A 22033-nucleotide genomic window follows, 5' to 3' on the forward strand; every position below is an offset into this window, starting at 1 on the left:
GCTTCGCCCGCGATTCACGCGCATAGTCTGGAGGGGGCTTTAGAGAGAGATAATGTAATATAAGTTTGAGTGTTTTGTTTCTGAGATTTGCCTACTATACTTATTTAGTGTATATTTATTATTTTAACAAGAATTATAAATACAAATAGTAAAACTAACGCTCTGCAGGGTCTCTTTAGTTTGCCCACAGAGGTCAACGCAGGCACGGGGCAACGTAAAAAAAGTAGCTTATTGATATCCCCGCAGCTCCACCATGTAAAGGGGACGGCCTATATGGGAGGACACTTACGGCATGCAAACTCGAAAATGTATGCTTCAGTCTATTATTTTTTAGAAGATCTCAATTTAAGTAAATATCAACACTCGATGGCTGCCTCTCTAACCGAATGCCGATTCCGCACCGCGTTTCATTTGACAGCGGGCTCATATTCTAAATTTGAATATCGCGACAGATTAGTAAAGGCTGTAAGTGTTGCAAACCTTTACAGTATACCAAATTAATACCATGACATTTTTACCCCGGCTACACACGTTAACTATAAATCGTAGCGATTAATCTGTGCAGTCTGATTTGCGCAGTTTAATCTACCGTGTGTATGACAAATCGTTGTCGATTATCGTAATCGGGTATATAGTTACGTGTGTAGCCGGCATTATTTGGTAGATTTGTGTATATTTGTCCATACTTTATGAAAATATTAATCTTGCTCATGTCACTTGTTTGCCTGGAATGTTTTTTCTGCTTCTCCAGGGCCCGTCAAGCGATCATATCTCGGTGTTCCTTGTAAGTTAGGTATCCAAACTATTAAAGAATATTCCTCAAGTGATTTTCTAGAAGACGTGTTCATCTATCTCATACTGAAATTCTGACTACGCTTTCAAGGTAAAGTGGTCATTCACATTATGTACAGTTTTTGTAAAAAATATGGGTGTAGACAACCTACTCAAAAATTATGTCTCATAGTCCCTAATTCGCTAACATATTAAGACATAAGAGCAATGGGACATATACCTACATACCTTGGTATTTTTGAGATGCTTTGTGCATCCATATTTTTACATTTGACTGTCTATCTTTGTATAATCTACGTATGTACATTTGTTATTCAAAAGACCAAGATTTTAAGAGCCGATCAATACATTATAAAATACATAATATAATATTGTATTTACTACAATGCTGATATTGCTGATTCAAAGTAAACGTTTATCCAATTAATCCTAGTCACAAAAAGTTTTTAAGAGTCATAAAACGTTGTCAGCTTTAATTATGAATAATTGTCATAGTTATATCATTTCCAACATACCTGCCATTCCAGTCGCAATGATCACCCATCATCCCCGCCTCCGCACCAAAAATCACGCCCAAGACAACTGTCCAAAACACGGACCTCAATTCCATTTTGAGGAGACAAATCAAACCACTCTTCGAAATTAACCTAACAATTGTCACATCACTTGAAGATAATCCATTAGGTTAATTCCATAGTTCATAAAAGTTCGAAAGAAACCGTCACAAAATAAACAAGACTCGATTTACGCGCGAAGCGGCGCGACGAGTGTACACCCGCTCGAATACTACCATACTAAAGAAAAAAGAAATGAAGCAAGCCGCGCTTAACAGCGAAGTGAGAAAGAGACCTTAATGATTATCGTACTGAGAGCGAAAAAGATAGCTACAAAACCTGTGTTTGTGGTCATTGTTAGAGCAGTGTAGAATGTAGCAGCGATATTGTTATCCCCTTCCAACTAGAGAAAATTGTGGATTATCAATTCGAAACCTTATTTTATAGTCGCTACGGTTTATATTTATTTATATGAACTCCAATATTCAATGTTGGCGGGAAAACTTTTGTATAACTTTATTTTAGCAAGGGTGTTTTTACGTGTTTGATAATGGTGATAAGATTGCGCAAGCTCGATTTGTTTGTCGGCGAGTAAGTAATTAAATAAATTGACTTCCTTCGTCCGCATTGAATGTACATTGCGTATGAAGATAATGGTTGTTTTATAACTTAATTGCTTAATCGAATTATAGCGACAGCCTGATTTTTTTTCTCCCGTGTGCCAAATGTTTTCATTTCTTTTAGTAAGTAATAAGTTTTCAGAGCGTATTATTACTACGTCCACAATTATGGTTTTAGATGCGGGGGTGGGAAAACAGAAACTATTTTAACATTTCTAAGCACATTTGGAGATTACTACCTGTTTTTAGTTAAAAATTTGAACAATTTACAACAAATGTTTTTTTAGCCCGTTATTCCACAACTCCCAAAACAAAAGTTATAGTAGAAATACACGAAAATAATTATTCACGCACCCAAAACCCAAATACTAAACACACGTGCTCGTAGGTATTTGCCAAAAAATTGTGCTGGATCTCATCTGTTATAAATGATATAATATAGCGCACAAAAGTAATGAACACAGATTTGAGCCAATTTAACATTAGGAGTAGTATATATAAATTAGTTGAGGTATCTAATATTATCACTGTGGAGACGTAGCATACATGGCCGCGATCCTCAGCAATGAGGGACCGAGGAAGAAGAAGATCTAATATTATACCAAAATTGTGAATGAGAGCAAGAAACAAACGACCGCCGAATAACATTAGGTACCTACACCTACTACACTGCAGATAGTTGATTTTTTTTTCTTGTGCTAATGTGTATTTTTAGGGATCCGCGATAGGGGTGCAATGCAAACATCGCCCGTCTTATGTACTTACCTACCTAGTTGTAGTCATTGTTGCAGCGCAGCTTAGAGAGGACCTACGTCAACATCCAAATATCGGGAGACGTCAGCATATTTGCCTCTCTACCGCAGAGTAATTTCAAAAGTACATGAAGGTACTGAAAATGATAAAGTGTTTGGCGTTTTGAATAAAACAAATGTAATAAAAAATAGGCAAAGGTAAGGTTAAAGGTAATAAAATAAATTCGCGATATACCCGTCTATAAATATGAGTTAACGTAGTTTCTGCTGGAACTTATCACAATAATCATCACGGAACTCTAAGCTTAGGCAGCGGCCGGGCGAAAACCCCAGCTATTTTTTTAACACCATGACTTGGCACGTCCCTTTTTTTTAAGGACCGATATTGGTTCACTACGAAGCTTATGAGCTTTTGGGGTAAAGCTTTCATTTTCTCTAATTCCAATAATTAGGGATGAATGATGGCGTCCTTTTACTTTATCACATAATAGATGTTTCTTTTTTTAGGTTGTATTAGTTTTGACCATTTAATGTTTGGTAATTTGATTGACTTTAAAGACCGCTTCTCTATAAAGTAACCAAAATTTTGTAATACATATCATTAAATAGACAAATTGTATTAGGCCACTGATAAGCAGCTCTGTTATAGGTACCATATTACATATTGTACTGACGGAAAGGTTAAAAGCTATAGAGAAGTTGGGTTGTTCTACATACCTATTAACATATTGGTAATTAGCACTTTTATTGTAAAACGTTATTAAACATTTGTGTAACATACCTAACTTTTATAACTGTCAGCAACCTTAGGACAGTCAGTAAACCAAACGAAGATCATCATTTTCGTAATTCATTTGATATCTGATGACATTCACTAAACTAAGTCGTTAATTGCAGGTTATGGGCCTAACGCATTTCTAATGTGCATAATAACAGCGAGCGCAAGCGGTCCATAAAAATTAATGAATGCAAAAAAAAACGGGCAAGTGCGAGTCGGACTAGCCCACCAAGGGTTCCGTACACATTTATTTTTTGTTATTTTTTATTCTATTTTTATTTTTTTACAAGTTTATAGTTTTCCGATTTTTCCCGGTTTTAGTAGTGAAATACCATATTACTTGCCAAATTTCATAGTTCTAGGTCAACGGGAAGTGCCCTATAAATTTTGATTCCCTTGAGAGTGTCTAAATATATATGTACCTATACGTTTTTTGCGGCATAAACGGCCGTATCTTTTTTTACGTTAACTTAAGTAGAAGTTTTTTTTTCACAGTTTCAAGATACTTTATTAGACCTGAGTATATGGTTTTAATTTCAACTCGATACCTCCACGCGATCCCGAGATAAGGGTCTCTCGACAGACAGTCGGACGGACGGACAACAAAGTGATCGTCTAAGGGTTCCGTTTTTTTCCGTTTGAGGTACGGAACCCAAAAAATTTACTCATGCATCTTCTTCTTCTATTAAACAAAAGCTATTGAATGCCATTTAATATTCACGTACGATATGTGTTCTTGCTCGTATTGTGTTGTCACATGCTTGGCCGTTGACAATGTTTGCACAAAGATAAACTGAGTCAATAGTGTGTTTGGGCTCGATAGCTTTGTCGCAAGCGCTTGTCTTGTGCTTGTTTAGGCCTATGATTCGCCTCTTTATCTCTTCTCAAATAAGGATCGAATAACTGGGGCTTGGTTGAACAAACTAGTCATCGTCAGTAGGTACCTAATTCAAACCTCCCAGCAATTATACAATTCGAGAGACTTTATGAATTGTTTCAAAAGCTATGTCGATGTTGGTGGCCATATAAATCGACTAGGTACTTATATTTGTTAATTGGGACATGTTTGATATGTTTTCGCCCCGAGTGCCTTGAAATTAATTAGTTCCTTCCGATCTGTTACATATAATTATTTAGGGTCGGTTGCACCAAACTGTTCGTATCGTTAAAGAGTTCGCTAAGTTTTTATGTATGGAAAGTTTCATGGTAAAGCGCCGGGGCGCGCTGGCTGACGTTGATCAAGTCTGTCAAATGTGATTGGTGCAACTGACCCTTAGACGAAGAAGTTTATGTGTAAAATATTAATTCATTACTTTTTTGACGACCGGTCTGGCCTAGTGGGTAGTGACCCTGCCTGCGAAGCCGATGGGTCCTGGGTTCGAATCCCAGTAAGGGCATTTATTTGTATGATGATACAGATATTTGTTCCTGAGTCATGGGTGTTTTCTATGTATTTAAGTATTTGTATATTATATATATCGTTGTCTGAGTACCCACAACACAAGCCTTCTTGAGCTTACTGTGGGACTTAATCAATCTGTGTAAGAATGTCCTATAATATTTATTTATTTATTTTTATTTTATTTTATTATGTAGTGAGCTGCCGATGACAAATGCAATTGAAACGTAGGTATCACGTTGAATATGCAGAAGCATTCAATAAACAAAAGTAGATAAAGCAATCGATTGGTATTGGTAGGTATTCACTTTGCTTTCAACAATTACTATTCCAGGTGATTGACTGTTTTGATTGTATGACTTATTTGCATTGTTCTTAAAAAAAAAACAATACCTACACTGCTATCCATTGTTTTATGCATAACATAGAAAAAAGACAATTAGCTATCACTAATATTTGTAGATATAAAAGCCGATTTTCTTGTTTAATAAACTTTAGTCTGAACAAGATGCCGAGGTGGTTTCTAGTGGTTTTCTTCGCTCTAACGGTGTGTTCCAAATCCGACACAAGGCAGAAAGGATATAAATGGGGCTTGGAATATAGTTGCTTGTGGTACAACAATGAATGTAAGAATATCCCTTTTGTCTTACTTTTCGCGTAGCGAAAGACTCGAAGGTGCGAGATACAAGACACTCTGGTCTCATGTGGTACTGGTACTCACCTCAACAGTGAAAACACATGAGGGGAAAACATTAGACATGAACGAAGTCCCCAATACAATTCAAAAGGTCTAATTAAAAGTCAAGGTTCAGGTCCCGGGCCGGGTTAGCCAGATGCAAATCTTGGTCCAGTTCTGAAAGAGTATAGATTCGAATACGAATCCAATTACTGTGGATCCGATCCAATCTACGCCTATAATATTTTTCCAAAAAAGTATTACTTTTAGATGAAATAAGGACCCTTTTTGTAACACCATTTTTATAGGCATCATGTTCGCATAAATAATGAGTACAGATTTTTTTTTAAAGTTGTAGTTAGTGTAAAAGTTCCCGACGAAGCTGGCGCGAAAATGATGCGTATATTTGTGGCATGTCCTTCGCTCATTAAAAGGCATGTATGTATTGTATGTGGTATTGATGAGACATGATAACATCAAATTATTATTTAGGCATTTTGTATTTGTAATAGTCCCTTTAATAAATATATAACACTTTATTGCATAATAACTTTGTTAACTAACCCCCAGCAGACACTTGTCTTGCATTTCTTAGGACTGCAGTTGCAATAACTATTTTTAATCAACAGGCGTTGCCGCTTGTCCCGATTGGATGGTAGAAGTCAGAAGTAACTGCTCACAAACATACTGGTTAGCCCAACCGACATGTGATCACCCTGAGCCGAGACTCGTCGGGACTGTATGTGGATTTGCTCGTTGTGATTGCCCTGAGCCGACGGTTTTAGACACAGATACCGGCTATTGTTATGAACAAGATAATTGTCCAACTAACCACGCTATAAACTACGAACTGGTTTTGTAATGGTACTGAGTGATTTTTGAACAAAAATGCATACTTCGTAGTATGTATATCCACACACCATATACTTGAATTTAATTATGCGAGGAAACATAAGGCCGATCAAACAACGCCAGGACCTACTGCTTTTCCTTGAAGGCAAATGTTGCTTTGTTGCTTTTTGAAAAAAAATAAAAACAATGCGAGTTACCTGATTTAATGGGATTTCTCTTTTCTGGTTTTACTACGTAAGTAAGTACCTTTAAAGAAAGTAAGGCTCTTGACAAGAGGAATTTGCAATGGAAAAGAGTTGTTATCGCACGGACCGCGGAAGTGTCATCTAACTTTCTATATGGTTGTAACTTGTAAGTTAGGCGGGTACTCCTACCATATATAGGCCCCACCGCGAAAAACAAAAACCTAAATTTCGCTATATACCTCTCTATCGCTCGAATATGCAAGAGTGATAGAGAGACAGATAATGAAATTTTTACGCGAGGAAAAGTAATTTATAGATGGTCAAGCAAATCTTGTCAGTAGAAAAAGGCGCGAAATTCAAATTTTCTATGAGACGCTATCCCTTCGCGCCTACATTTTTCAAATTTGCCGCCTTTTTCTACTGACAAGATCTGCTTGACCAAGTATAGTAGCTAAACGTGTCTGAACACCAAAAAATTAGTCGAGTGGATTAGTAAGTAATTTAGTCGAGTCAATCCATTTTATTCTATTTTTTTTAGTAGTTTAGTAGCGAGTAGTACCCCCCACCACGCGTCCGTGCTCACTCGGCCGCCGGCTAAACAAGTCCGAACCTGTCGATTTAGTCGAGTTCATTAGTGATTTTTAGGCAGTAGCGAATAGTTTAGCTACTAAATTACTCGCCACTAGACTAAAATACTAGCCTAGTCCGAACAAGGCTTAAAAGATTAAAAAAAATAGCGAACTGGCGCGCTGTGTCCTGTTTCCGTCCAAAGAATAGTACTTATCAAAGAATATAATATATCCCATTGAATAAATTCGGTTATTTAATGAAGAAAGTTCTTTCTCCTAATTGTGATGAATGTGATGTATTAGAAGACGTGTACCATGTTATAATGGAATGTGCCCGGAATGAAGCTGCTCGGATACAACTGACTTTTTCAAGCCATAATAATATGTTTGATGTTGGGGGCTGCAATAGCGTCCTGGCTGCTCCTCTGTCGGACGCCGCCATGGCGCTATTGCAGCTTGTACGAAAGGCTTTAGTATGTAGAATAAGTTAGTTGTAAGAATATATTAATTTGTGGTTTTTTATGGAGCGACATGTTCACCTCGGTGACAAGCTCTAAAAATAAAGAGAAAAAAAAAAAAAAAAAAGAATATAATATGTACTTATATAGTCTGTCAAGCCATATATTAGTTTTGATATTTCTCAAGGCACCAACTTTTATTATTTCAGAACGGTTCTCGATTATTGACAATGACTGTGACAGCTGACAGATAATCTTCAGACAAATCTCGTAAAAACGTAAAAACGTGAAAAATAACCTAACTGATGGGTTTTATCTACATTTATTTGCCTTGATTTTGCATTTTAGAGGCTCAAAATACGGAAGAAACAAACATGTTTCGGCTTTGTTTCCAAGGCAAATTTGTACAAACCAGATCATTAGCAGCATTTCACAAAGAAATAGTTAACCTAAAGTGTCTTACAGTGAACACTAAACTAATACGGCAATTTGCTAGCAATTCCAAAGGAGACAGCGAATTAGATCGCATTTATTATGGTCCTTTAACGCCACAAATCAAGGCTGTGAAGGTATTTTCTCTAAGCTCCAGCGCCGCAGGCTTGGTAGCTCAGCCTATCATTATAAACGAAGCAGCCACCATAGGAAGCACATCACTCCTGGTCGCTATTTGTTCAGTGGTTGGGTTCTTCACGTTTGTCACACCAATACTGCTACATCAAATTACTAAGAAATATGTAACAAAAATTGACTATGATAGTGCAAATGCAACATACAGAGCAATTACTTACAACTTTTTTATTGCTGAAAAACAGGTAAGTCTACTTTTTTTCTTTTAGCTAAGGGGTCTCCATACTTTTTTACCTGAGGGCCCTATTGCGCCTCAGAAACTTTCGCGCAGGGCAGTTGGTTTTTGCGCTGGGGGAGGGTGTCCGATTGCTGCTGTTAGAACAGTTCCACTTTCAATGAATGCTGGAGCCTGGCTCCCGCAGGCTGGATAGTGGTCACTTGCTTTGGGTGTTGGCGGTCTGGATTGGAACATGTTTCGGGCCAGATTTGGCCGGGGTTTGGAGACCCCTGTATTAGTAGATTAGTAAATGATTGTATGTTGTATTAGAAAAATCTCACAAATTCCTATTCATAAACTAATAGAGGGATAGAATATGCTAAAATATTGTGCACACAACACGAGACAATATTGTTACTGATGACATTAAGTTTGGAACCTTTCAATCTCAAAAATCAGCTTGGTACTACTACAGACTAAATCAGTGGTTTTCTCTTATCAGTTATATTTAATTCCAGCATGAATTCAAAGCAGAAGATGTTGTAGTGCCCGAAATCCCTGGCATGTTCACAACATTGGTGGCCAAAGGGAAGCCCTTGTTTGTGGAGGCGAGGCACTTTAGTGACCCAATCCACTACGCCAAAATGATGGGCTATGACAAACCCATGGACTTCAAAATGGGAGCTTCAGAAAGCAGTAAATAAATTAGGTTTAGTAGTTGTATGTCATGTAGTTGTTAATTATAATATTATGTTACCAATTGTTTTCTTTTACTTTATTCTTTAGCAGTCAGGTTGGTAACTATTTACGAAGCGGACTAGTTAAAGCTAACTTTATGTTTGCTAGTCCTTTGCATTATTTTCTTCAGACGTCTGAAGAATTAAGTAGAATATGGTTAGCAGAAAGTGACAATACACAAAATACTACCATAGGTTACTATCCTGACTTCTACCCAATTACCCATCGGCAATTATAAAAAAATGTAACTGCAGTTGCATGAAATTAGCACCACTTATTGCATACATTTAAAAGGAACAAGTGGCAATCTTTTAACTGCCGTAGAATGATATTTAAGACATACAAAATCGGGCTCATTTCGCCGCGATCTGATAAATAAGACAAAACTTCGTGTAACTTCGTAGCACCCGGCGACACGAGCACGCTTGGTGAGAAATTCTATGGCGGTCAAAAGGGTAATAAGAATGAACACAATAATATTGACTGCTGATTAGGTCGATTAGCGCTAGGCGCTAGAAAGGGTTTGAAAGCTATTTTATACATAGAGGTATAAGTAGTTAGTCAATAAAAGTTCTAAATTAATTGTTAATATATTTTATTGTCTTAATTATATGATAATATCTATTCTTAAGTTATTTTCTATTAATAAAGTTTGAGTAAAGCAAGTAAAGTGTGCCCGGAAAAAAATAATTGACTAGACATTACCAATTTACTTTGATTTTGGTTTTCTTTATTAGTTAGATATTAGTATAAACCAATGGAATGTTTAAAGCAATACTTTTATTTATGTCAGAAATGCATGTTTCCCTTCACAAATTCATCCACTGAAGGGCTGAAGGCAAAGTTTAATATGCTTTCCTCTCACACCTAGCATGACAAGAAAAATACAAAATTTAAATACTTTTCAAAATAGGAATGTGCTATTCGAAATTTGCAGTTAATTTGAGACCACAGCCATTTTAATATCATAAGAAAAAATGTGTGGCAAATTTATTTACATTCCATTCCTCCTGGTATTTACAAAAATACATGTTACTATTTACAACATCATTATATCATTCTTACAATCTGACAGCACCTTCTCTTACCATTTTACTATGAAACATGGAACTAAATATAGGAATTGTTATGTTTCATTCTCATAGACCACATAGCCTATATTTTTGGGTATCCTTAATATGGCTATAGAAATTTTATAAACAATCAAATATCTTATGATATGGTTATGATCCGCCGGCGTATTATGGATGGCTTTTTTCATGTGAAATAAATGTCACTTTTTAACACCGCGTGATAGAAAGTGATGGATACCGTTTTATGACGCTGTCACGTAAACAAGAACGACCATCATACCCGTGCTGGTGTACCTACATAATATATAATAATACCATGGTTTGTCTAGCACAACTTCATTATATAAAGCACAACTTGACATATTATGAAGTCGTGTGCGACAAGGTAAGATGTTTAATAAGAGGTTCAGGAACTATTCATGATAGGCAAGGACACACATTCTTTGAATCATCAATGCATAATACATAGCATATATATACATACATATAATCACGCCTATTTCCCGGAGGGGTAGGCAGAGACCACGGATTTCCACTTGCTACGATCCTGACATACCTCTTTCGCTTCCTTCACTTTCATAACATAATAAGTATTTTATTATTATGTGCATCTCCGTTTTAAAACTCGGGGCTTTCGAGGCCGGTCATTTATAAGGCTAAGGCCTATCTATACACTTCCAATTGCAACTAATGCAATTTTTATGCTGCGAGGCATGTAAAATATCAAATAATAACGATATTTAAACTATTCATATGAAAACTATAAAATAAATGTACCTACCTAATATTAAAACATAATTATATAATATCTGCAAACTATTATACTGTTGGAACCAATCTGAATTTCAATATTATAAACTCATATTTTATATCCACCAAGAATAAATCTAGTGCAGCCTGGCCTATAAAAACATACACATAAGGTATCTACTAAATAATTTATAATAGATTTATTTTCCTTCAGTACCTACAAGCACATTTTATTCGACTTTATAGTACGTATTTGTATAAAAATATCGAGACAGCTTCATTTTAGCTAAGATGAACATCTTCAGCTGATCGATTTTACATTTAACATGTTTATTTGAAATACTTTTAATGCTACAATTATAACTGAACATATTAATGTCATCGTCAATCAGCTAGTAGAGATCGGCGACCGTTACAAAATTGACACAAACAAAACTTTCGTCATAAATATCACATTACATACGATTTAGGGCCAGTTGCACCAACCACATTTGACAGACTGATACTATGAAACTTTCCATACATAAAAATATAGCGAACTCTTTAACGATACAAACAGTTTGGTGCAACCTACCGTTAATGTAGGCTCGACGGTACAACGTAAAGTGATGATGCCTATTTATTTATAGGTTTATCCTCAGTGTCGTCATCATAAGGGCACACGGGTCCCCATCCTCAGGGGGCCCCGAAGGACAGACAGTAACAGTATATTTGATTACCCATAATGATCATAGTAGAAAAATGTTAGTTTAATTAGCTTTCTTTACTTTCCAAAAGGGGGCCTAATTCTTATGTGCCCCAGCAAAGTTTAAGACGGCCCTGCTTATAATGGCACCCACTTTAGACAGATACGTTATACGCTGCCAATAAAACTGTTCAGTAACAATGTTTACTCCGAATACGTGAGATTAGAGTTTACTCTGTTCAATCCACAGACAAGACATCCTCCAGACTGAGCATAGTACCCCCCCCCCCCCTGCCACAAATACGGTAGTTTTACTCCATTTTCGAGTCGCAAGTGTCTTTGTGTGACGTCCGTGTCTTTGAACGGACCAATCACGGCACGGGACCTCGCGCATCTCGTCCGCCGCACCCCCGTATTTTTGGCAGCATCGGTTTCATGAAATAATTGCTCTAAACTCCGTCTAGAGGATTCCTAGTGTATGGTTCAATCGTAATGTAAGGCGTTGTCGGCGAGGTCGTGCGTGGCGGGCGTCTTCTCGTCGAGGTCCTGCGCGTCGGCGCGGCGCCGCGCGCGCGCCGCCGCCTCCACGCGGCAGAAGGCGGCCGTGCCCAGCGTGCCCAGCACGGCCAGCACGCCCAGCTGCACCGACAGTGGAGCGCGCGACGAGTAGAAGAAGCACGCCGCGGCGGCCAGCGACTGGAGGGAGAACAGATTGGTTACAACTTAAAGGTGGGTCTACGCTAGACGAACCGAGCACGAGCGGAGCCGTTCTCGGCTTCATCGTTCGCGGCGTCAAGTGTGGACATACAACGAACACGTCCACGAGCGCTCTGCGACCGCGAAGCAAATCCCATTGTGTTCGTCAAAAAACCGACAACTGGCGGAACGCAGCCGAGCACGTACGAAACGCTCGCAGCGTGGTCGTTCGTGGCTTGTAAGTCGATCCACATTAGACGAATTGTGTTCGGCTCGTGCTCGGCTCGCCTAGCGTAGACGCACCTTAAGATTTGTCAACACACACAAATAGGTAGCTCTCTGAACGACACGCCTAGCTATCTTGTGTGTCGTCGTGAACCTTACCAGAATGCACGAGGGTTGATATTGGGCTGTCACCGCGCACGTCGGTTGACGTCTTTGGCCGTCAGTGTTAGGCATATCTAGCCCGCTTGGATTAGCCGACCGGTGGCGGGTGATTCGAACACGACGAAATGCGTATAAGGGGGCGCCTCGTGTAGTTCGGCTGCATAATACAATATATGCCTGTACGTCAAAGTTCGCGTCACCAAAGTCCACCATAAAACTACAAGTTGTTTAATTGCAATGAAGGTGATTTACCTATAAAAAGTTTCACATGTCACCGTTGCCCTAGATAGATCAAAGATAGAAGCAAATTATTATCTCGTATTATTTCTCTCAACTTACCTGAGTAAACTTAAACAGGGCAAACGCCGACGTGCTGTTATCGGCATAGTTCCCTCCCAATATCGAGTATATCTGCGTATTGAAGCACGCGTCACCGAAGCCCAGCAGGAAACTGCAGAGCATGGCGAGGGGGTGATGTAGGAGGTCTCGTTGGTGTCGCCGAAGGGCGCCACGTTGGGCAGGATAATGAAGATAAGGAGCTGGTGAAGCTGTTAAATACTGATGATGATGATTATTTTTCTCAACTTACCTGAGTAAACTTAAACAGGGCAAACGCCGACGTGCTGTTATCGGCATAGTTCCCTCCCAATATCGAGTATATTTGCGTATTGAAGCACGCATCACCGAAGCCCAGCAGGAAACTGCAGAGCATGGCGAGCGCCGGCGAGGGGGTGATGTAGGAGGTCTCGTTGGTGTCGCCGAAGGGCGCCACGTTGGGCAGGTTGATGAAGATGAGGAAGAAGCTGGTGATGTGGATGAGGTAGCCCGCGAACACTATGGGGTCGCGGCCCCAGCGGGTCGTGCGGGAACCGAGGATGCCGAAGAGAGCTCCACCTAAAAGCATTTAACCATGTTTTAGGAAAAAAAAATGAAATTAATTTTAATAGTTGATTAATTAATTACAAATTGGGGCTTCTATCAAACTGACACAGTGACACTAGTGTCATTCTATGGAACTTGCTAACTATTTAAATAAACAAAATTAATTTACTAGTGACTTTTGTTTACATAGTTAGTAGTTAGCAAGTTGCATAGAATGACACTTTACAGAGTTATGTCTTGTTTTGTAGATTAGAAGTTCTTTTCCTGAATATTGACCAGTCGTCTACATTGTCAGATATTTCAAATGAAAAATGACACTGAGATAAGTGACTGAATAAACAAATTTAACTGTACAAAAAATAACATGATAATTAAAACAAAATTTAAGTAAATAATTAAAATTCCACTCGAAACTTGTAGCGTTTATTTGTTCGATTTTGTTACCTAAGGCACTACGTCCAAAACAAAGGTTTCTATAAAGTCAACCTTAGAACTGACGAAATATCGACTGTTACCGTCAGTTCATCTATTTTTATAGTGTAAATTAGGCATAGACTCACCTAGCACCTCTCCCAGCCCGATGAAGACTCCCGACAACCCGACCAGCTGCTTCGCGTTCTCGCCCATAGACAGCGTGAACCCGATGCTCGGGCTGTACACTCCGCTGAAGAACGATAGTTCCACGCCTGGAACACACAACATATGCCTAATGTACAGTCAACTGTATAAAGTCTAGCTGTTTGCAAATGTTTTAGTAGTTTAGTCCGATTGCGAATTATTCAGACATGATTTCGATTTCTAAAACATCTATGTATGTATGCTTGAGTAAAGATTTGTTAATTATTAATTACGAAGTTATTGATAAGGTGAGTGAATCTCTTTATTATAATGTATTTGGATTAATATAAGTAAATCAAAACGTCCTTTATAAATAAAAAAGTCTATCACTTCAAAAAATTCCTCACATTTTCGTGTGCCGTCCCCATTCCTGACAAAAGGCCAAAATTCCTGACATGTCAGGAAAATTCCCGTCATCTGGTAACCCTAGGTGTATTCAACTTATTCAAAAATATGTCCCATGTTCTTAATTTGCTGACATAAGAGCTATAGGACATATTTTTGAGATGATTTGTGCACCCATATTTTTACAATTGACTCAACAAGTAAACAAACACCATACCGATCAAAGATATTCTCGCAATTGTATACTCGTAAGATTAGAGGTAAAATGATGAATTAATGGAGATACAATCAAAACTAAGTAATAAATATAATTGGCACCAAGGGTCCCAGCGCGCATAAGTTGTTCGCAGAAATCGCGAAGCGTCTGGTTGACGTAACCGGTGACCAAAGAGCTGGCGGCTACCTCGCACAACGTATCAGCATTGCGATACAGCGAGGAAATGCCGCCAGCATCCTTGGTACAATGCCTTACTTAAGGGCCTATTTTTAGTGTTCCGTACAAAACTTTGTTCACGGAACACTTATTTAGATTTAAATTTAAGCTGGTTATTAATTTCTTTTAGTAATACCACTGTAGGTATACATCTTGTTTGTAAATAAATGATGCTAAAATGTGTAAAAAACCGGGCAAGTGCGAGTCGGACTCGCGCACGAAGGGTTCCGTACCATAATGCAAAAAAAAAACAAAAAAAAAAACGGTCACCCATCCAAGTACTGACCACTCCCGACGTTGCTTAACTTTGGTCAAAAATCACGTTTGTTGTATGGGTGCCCCATTTAAATCTTTATTTTATTCTGTTTTTAGTATTTGTTGTTATAGCGGCAACAGAAATACATCATCTGTGAAAATTTCAACTGTCTAGCTATCACGGTTCGTGAGATACAGCCTGGTGACAGACAGACGGACGGACGGACGGACGGACAGCGAAGTCTTAGTAATAGGGTCCCGTTTTACCCTTTGGGTACGGAACCCTAAAAATAGCCCATATTGAAAATGGTTGATTATAAAATACAACGATCGATGTACATACGTAGCCTCTCCTTACAGTGCGATCACTATAAAGACAACTCTGAACATTGTGTTACCTCCTTAGAAACTTTATCTACTAAAATAAATACGTCTAAAGTAAAGTTTGGCTTTCGCTTAAACATTGCGTTCAACAGTAGTCCCTGCGCATTCCGCACTTATGTGCGAAACTACTGAAACTAGAGGCTAATATGGATAATGTGACAGCTGCCTTTTACTCAGATAAGCTAGATCCTTGTAAGTGCGAAACTATGATAATCTCCGTGTTCAATAACAATACATAATTTTTAGACCGACCGCTTTTTTGTCTCATATGAGTCATATGGCAGCTCGCCTAGTAAAAAATAATAACTTTGGGATCTCACCAGTATAAATGAATGTGACACTTAGCAACAACATATCTCTCGTGTAGAACAACCTCAGGGCTCCTTTGAAAGCGTCCAAGGGACTGGTGGGTTCATTGCTCACTACTTCAATCTGTAACAAACATGTCAATGTCAGTATACATGTGTCACACAGGAAAATGATGAGGGAAAGGAGTAATCGCGTAATCTGGTAAATTAAATTAGGTTTAGGAAATCAAATTCTCCGTTAACTTGGATACTAGAAAATAATGGGAAACTATAGTGATGAAAGGAGAATGTATGAAGCAGCCGACTGTTATGGAGTAATTAACCTTCCGCACTTAAATAGAGAGTTCAAATACCTCATTCGAACTGTACGCCTCCGAGGGCCCAGACGGCGGTCAAGCAGCCAAACACCAAGTTACGGATTAATGTGAACCCTATAGAGTTGTGCGTAGAGTGTGAAATACCTTGGCAATCTCGATAGCCGCAGCGCGCCTGGTGGGTCTTCACAGACCAGTATGGGTCTCAGTAGCACCGGTAACTTTATGTTCAGGACGCAAAGATAAATCAGCCGTCATCATACTGCGCAACATTTCGAACCGTATGGACTTGCATATAAAGTGTATCATACCTTGGCATCTTCAATAGCGGGGGCGCGCTTAGCGGGCCTCAGTGAGAGCAGGAACACTATGCCGAGCGCGCATACTGCGGTTAGACAACCGAACACCATGTTACGCGTCTCCTGGTCGATGTGCTGCTTGCCTTGAAACTTTATGAACACGAAGAGGTTACCGAAGAATAAACTGGAAAAAATACAAGGAACTGGTAAAATTTACATATAAATGTATGCCTACGCGTTTAAATTAGTTTTGTGGACATAATGGAATGAAATTCCCTATATACAAGATCGGTGTTAGTATTATTTGTTATCGACTATAGTTCACTCGGGGCATGTAAACTTTTCAGGAAGTTAAGAAATAGGTACAACACTGTTATCTAGCTCTTTTTAGATTGAGCATTAAAAGTGCAGCGCGGGCTGTACTTCAAGGTAGTGCTGGGCGACCAGCCTTTTCAATTAAAATCAGTATTAGTAATACACAGTAAGACTAATAGAAGCCCTAACTACTTCGGTAGGACCTGCATTTGGAAAGCAGCTGCAGGGCCTAGAACGGTACTTGCTGTAATACCCCGTCAAGTTACTGTGAACAACGAACCTGCACTGCAGCATGGCCCAGAACACTCCCGAGTTGCGGGAGATGGTCTCAGCGTCGCTGTTGACGGTGAGGTAGTTGCCCTGCCCCGTCCATATGGCGGCCGCGCCGGCGCCGATCAGCACGCTCGCCGCGTACAGTGAAGCGGTGCGGGGGAACATGAACGTCACTATATGAAGAACGAACCTGCACTGCAGCATGGCCCAGAACACTCCCGAGTTGCGGGAGATGGTCTCAGCGTCGCTGTTGACGGTGAGGTAGTTGCCCTGCCCCGTCCATATGGCGGCCGCGCCGGCGCCGATCAGCACGCTCGCCGCGTACAGTGAAGCGGTGCGGGGGAACATGAACGTCACTATGAAGAACGAACCTGCACTGCAGCATGGCCCAGAACACTCCTGAGTTGCGGGAGATGGTCTCAGCGTCGCTGTTAACGGTGAGGTAGTTGCCCTGCCCCGTCCATATGGCGGCCGCGCCGGCGCCGATCAGCACGCTCGCCGCGTACAGTGAAGCGGTGCGGGGGAACATGAACGTCACTATGAAGAACGAACCTGCACTGCAGCATGGCCCAGAACACTCCCGAGTTGCGGGAGATGGTCTCAGCGGCGCTGTTGACGGTGAGGTAGTTGCCCTGCCCCGTCCATATGGCGGCCGCGCCGGCGCCGATCAGCACGCTCGCCGCGTACAGTGAAGCGGTGCGGGGGAACATGAACGTCACTATGAAGAACGAACCTGCACTGCAGCATGGCCCAGAACACTCCCGAGTTGCGGGAGATGGTCTCAGCGTCGCTGTTGACGGTGAGGTAGTTGCCCTGCCCCGTCCATATGGCGGCCGCGCCGGCGCCGATCAGCACGCTCGCCGCGTACAGTAAAGCGGTGCGGGGGAACATGAATGTCACTATGAAGAACCTGGAAATGAGAAGGAATTTTTGAACAAAAAATATTAATCTTCTTCATCGCGCTATCCCGGCATTTTGCCACGGCTCATGGGAGCCTGGGGTCCGCTTGACAACTAATCCCAAGAATTAGTTGTCAAGCGGACCCCGGAGCGAGACGTAGGCACTAGATTTTAGACGAAAGCGACTGCCATCTGACCTTCCAAGTCTTCCAACCTAGCGGGGAAACTAGGCCTTAATTAAGATTGGTCCGGTTTTCTCACGATGTTTTCCTTCACCGAAAAGCGACTGGTAAATATCAAATGATATTTCGTACATAAGTTCCGAAAAACTCATTGGTACGAGCCGGGGTTTGAACCCGCGACCTCTGGATTGAAAGTCACACGCTCTTACCGCTAGGCTACCATGACGCATGAGCATCACGAGATGCGATAAAAGCGAACCATTCTATCCCTGCTGAACAAAAATGATAATGATTCTATTAAAGACAGTTTTTAGGGTTCCGTACCCAAAGGGTAAAACGGGACCCTATTACTAAGACCTCGCTGTCCGTCCGTCCGTCCGTCCGTCCGTCCGTCCGTCTGTCACCAGGCTGTATCTCACGAACCGTGATAGCTAGACAGTTGAAATTTTCACAGATGATGTATTTCTGTTGCCGCTATAACAACAAATACTAAAAACAGAATAAAATAAAGATTTAAATGGGGCTCCCATACAACAAACGTGATTTTTGTCCAAAGTTAAGCAACGTCGGGAGTGGTCAGTACTTGGATGAGTGACCGTTTTTTTTTTTTGCTTTTTTTTTGTTTTTTTTTTGCATTATGGTACGGAACCCTTCGTGCGCGAGTCCGACTCGCACTTGCCCGGTTTTTAAATCAATGCCACCACTCGTCCAACTACTTAATACATTTGGCATTTTCTTAATCTAAGGTCAAATGACGCTTTAGAATATTTTTATTTCGTCTTAATAGGTCAACTTTAAAATATAGCTAGGAGCTATATTTAAACGTGGCCTATTAACATTATAAATATTATAATATTTTTAAATTTGAGAATATCAAGTCGGAATGAAATCAAGGCTATCCCATCACAATTTTTCTATATTTTTTTACCCAGATGATAGAGATTCCAGTAAGTACCGCATCGCCAGTTGTTAATCACAATAACAGCAAGAAACTTAAACTAAAGTCGCTCTATTTAAGCCAGTAAAATGGGGAAGTAAAATGGAGAAGCGGTGGTGGCCGAGTGGATATTTATTTATTTTTTTATTTAGAAATTTAATTCAGGCAACAAGGCCCATATTACAAATACCTTACAGACTAACATACATATGCATTCTATGAAGAAGCGGTGGTGGCCGAGTGGATATGACGCCCGACTTTAAATCTGGAGGTCGCGGGTTCAAATCCTGGCTCGTACCAATGAGTATTTCGGAACTTATGTACGAAATATCATTTGATATTTACCACTAGCTTTTCGGTGAAGGAAAACATCGTGAGGAAACCTGCATACATCTGCGAAGAAATTCAAAGGTCTATGCGAAGTCCCCAATCCGAATTGGGCTAGCGTGGGAACTATAGCCCAAACCCTCTCGTCCTTGAGAGGAGGCCTGTGCCCAGCAGTGGGACGTATATAGGCTAAATTATATTTATTTATATTTATATATATATAAAATGGGGAAGCACCTATTCCTTACAGACGATACAAATACAGACATGATAACACTATCATACTGACTGTAGATAAGTTGTGACCCCAACATTGAGTTACCACAGCCACCAAAGGTCAAAGAATCACAGGAATTTGCAAACATATCTGCCAATATTACATAAAAATAAGTTTGAATACCCCGTCGGCGATTCGCCGAAGGCATTTGGGACAGAGCCAACAAACAAAGGGTAAAATCTACGGTCGATTAACTTCGCTAACTCATACTCCGTACAAACATGTACCTCCATAAATTAACTACATATCAAGTAACAGGCAATTTAACCTACATTTTTAAAATAATCTTAAAAGGTTTATTTATGCATAAAAGGAAAGCAAGTTCTATGAGGAAAATTGCCTCAAAGGATCAAATTGATCTTTAACTTGTAGTAAGAAAATTCATGCTTAGGTAACATACGAATAGCGAATCGGTGGTGTATAAGATGGATGTTTTGCATATACACCACAAAATACCTACTTATGTTTGTAAATTCTTATTTCTCAACGGAAACAACTGCTAACGTTGAGTGGATTCAAGCATAGCTAATATAGCTGAGCGTAATATACATCGGAAGTTCTTGAGAATTGTTTAGAATTCAGCCGCTGACATTTCGTCAAACCACTAATTAATAGCCATTAGATTGATTAGAGTTAGACCGTAAAAAGTCTGCAGCGATTTTGATAGCCCACGCAGTGCAAGTGTCATTTTAAACGTCAAACTTCTATGAAATTATGACGTATAAATAACACTTACACTGCGTGGGCTATCAAATCCGCTGCAGACTTTTATTGGTGCGACTATAGGTGTGTAGTTCAGTACAAATACATGTATCTGGTAGGACACTAGCGTCGCTGATCTTTCGACTGCGAAATGACAAGACACTAAACATTGTATCAACCTTATTAGGCAAGTATATAGTTAGGTATTTATCAATTTATATCTTCATGTTATTATCAGTATCAGAAAAGCTAAACTTAAACTGAGGCTAAGGAGAAACAGAGGAGAGGTCCTTTTATGATAGTGCCTTAATAAGGTAGGAAACTATATGACCTGATGGCCAAACTCATGTATAGGTATAGGTATATATCATTTGTACGAGAGAAAATGATTCGAAAAAAGATGACCCGCTGGTTCGGTCTATTGTGTAGTTAAATTCGATAAAATTTAAGAGTTAAAAGATCCTGACTGTAAAGTAAAAGTGGACGACAAACTTTCCAACTGGTTAAACTGTCCCTTTTGAGGTTGTCGGACCTAACTTGTACAACCGTGTCCCTGTGGACATTCAAAATTCGCCTAGCGATGCCATATTCACCAAAAAACTTAAAAACATGCTCATTGAATTAGCATGCTATAGTATAAACGAGTTTCTTCAAAGGGATCGTTGCACTCACTTATAAACTATCTACATACATATAATATGCCTACTCCATGTATAGTGTAAATAGTCATAAATTATATTGTATAAAATAGTTTTGTAGTTTTTAAGACAATTGACGTGTAAACTTTACTTTGTGTTTATAAATAAATCATCTGAATCTGAATTTTAGGCGGGTAAAAGTTTATCTACAGTATTTTCCTTGATCAAATTGACCCATACAATTATCTCACGCTGAGCATGTTGGCCATGCTTAAAGAATGGTGCTAACTGGTTTGTTTGATTACTTCTGTGTCAACAAGTTAATTGAATAAGAAATATTATATGCTAGTGTTATAATGACTGGTATATAACGACTACAAAACGTGCAAGGAAATATGTGGCCTTGTGTTTAGAGAGTGAAGGTTCGATGTACAGCTAGACTTGTTTACGGAATACTAATTCTCGTAGTATTCATAGACATGATGGTTTCTAACACAGCGTAAATATAAATAAGTACCAACTAAGGTAATGCCTCGTGTACCCCATTAACTACAATTCCTCTGGGCTGATGCAGATTAAGCCATCAGATGATCAGACCTTCAATGCGATTCGATTTTGAGCAGGCGTTTCAAAAGTATATTACCTACCTACATTTCGGTACAGTGATTCGTATGATACAAGTTTAATTTTACAAACGCAACACAAATGTTTGCAAAGTAATAAAATAAGCTTTAAAATCCAGTTACCAACTGGGTATGCATATAATTTATCGCCTCTACGACTTATACAATTTTGATCTTTATCAGCAGTCAAGCACGTTAAACTTATAAAAGTTACAAATTAAACTAATGCTAATCGCACTATTGATCAGAATAATTTTAAATGTCGTAAATAGGT

The 22033-nt window shown here is 39.4% G+C and overlaps 3 protein-coding genes across 3 annotated transcripts in view; 1 reads left to right on the plus strand and 2 right to left on the minus strand.

Moving 5' to 3' along the window:
- LOC134667385 (meteorin-like protein) overlaps positions 1-1757 on the minus strand; it is a 44811-nt gene extending 43054 nt beyond the window's left edge. Inside the window, exon 1 of the mRNA XM_063524784.1 lies at positions 1308-1757. Coding sequence (XP_063380854.1) covers positions 1308-1402 — 95 coding nt within the window. The 5' untranslated portion in view covers positions 1403-1757. The remainder of the gene's footprint in view (positions 1-1307) is intronic.
- A 6133-nt stretch (positions 1758-7890) lies between these two features.
- On the plus strand, positions 7891-9175 carry LOC134667638 (transmembrane protein 70 homolog, mitochondrial). Its single transcript, XM_063525063.1, has 2 exons — positions 7891-8447; positions 8938-9175. The coding sequence occupies exons 1-2, from the start codon at positions 8010-8012 to the stop codon at positions 9121-9123; spliced, it is 624 nt and encodes a 207-aa protein (XP_063381133.1). The 5' UTR covers positions 7891-8009; the 3' UTR covers positions 9124-9175.
- A 560-nt stretch (positions 9176-9735) lies between these two features.
- LOC134667356 (UNC93-like protein MFSD11) overlaps positions 9736-22033 on the minus strand; it is a 29365-nt gene continuing 17067 nt past the window's right edge. Inside the window, exons 3-8 of the mRNA XM_063524730.1 lie at positions 17908-18084; positions 16599-16770; positions 15986-16097; positions 14191-14316; positions 13338-13642; positions 9736-12361 (exon numbers count right to left, since the gene is read on the minus strand). Of these exons, the coding sequence (XP_063380800.1) occupies positions 12149-12361; positions 13338-13642; positions 14191-14316; positions 15986-16097; positions 16599-16770; positions 17908-18084 (1105 nt within the window). The 3' untranslated portion in view covers positions 9736-12148. The remainder of the gene's footprint in view (positions 12362-13337; positions 13643-14190; positions 14317-15985; positions 16098-16598; positions 16771-17907; positions 18085-22033) is intronic.

This window comes from Cydia fagiglandana, chromosome 9 (assembly GCF_963556715.1).
Source record: "Cydia fagiglandana chromosome 9, ilCydFagi1.1, whole genome shotgun sequence".
NCBI classification, from domain to species: Eukaryota; Metazoa; Arthropoda; class Insecta; order Lepidoptera; family Tortricidae; genus Cydia; species Cydia fagiglandana.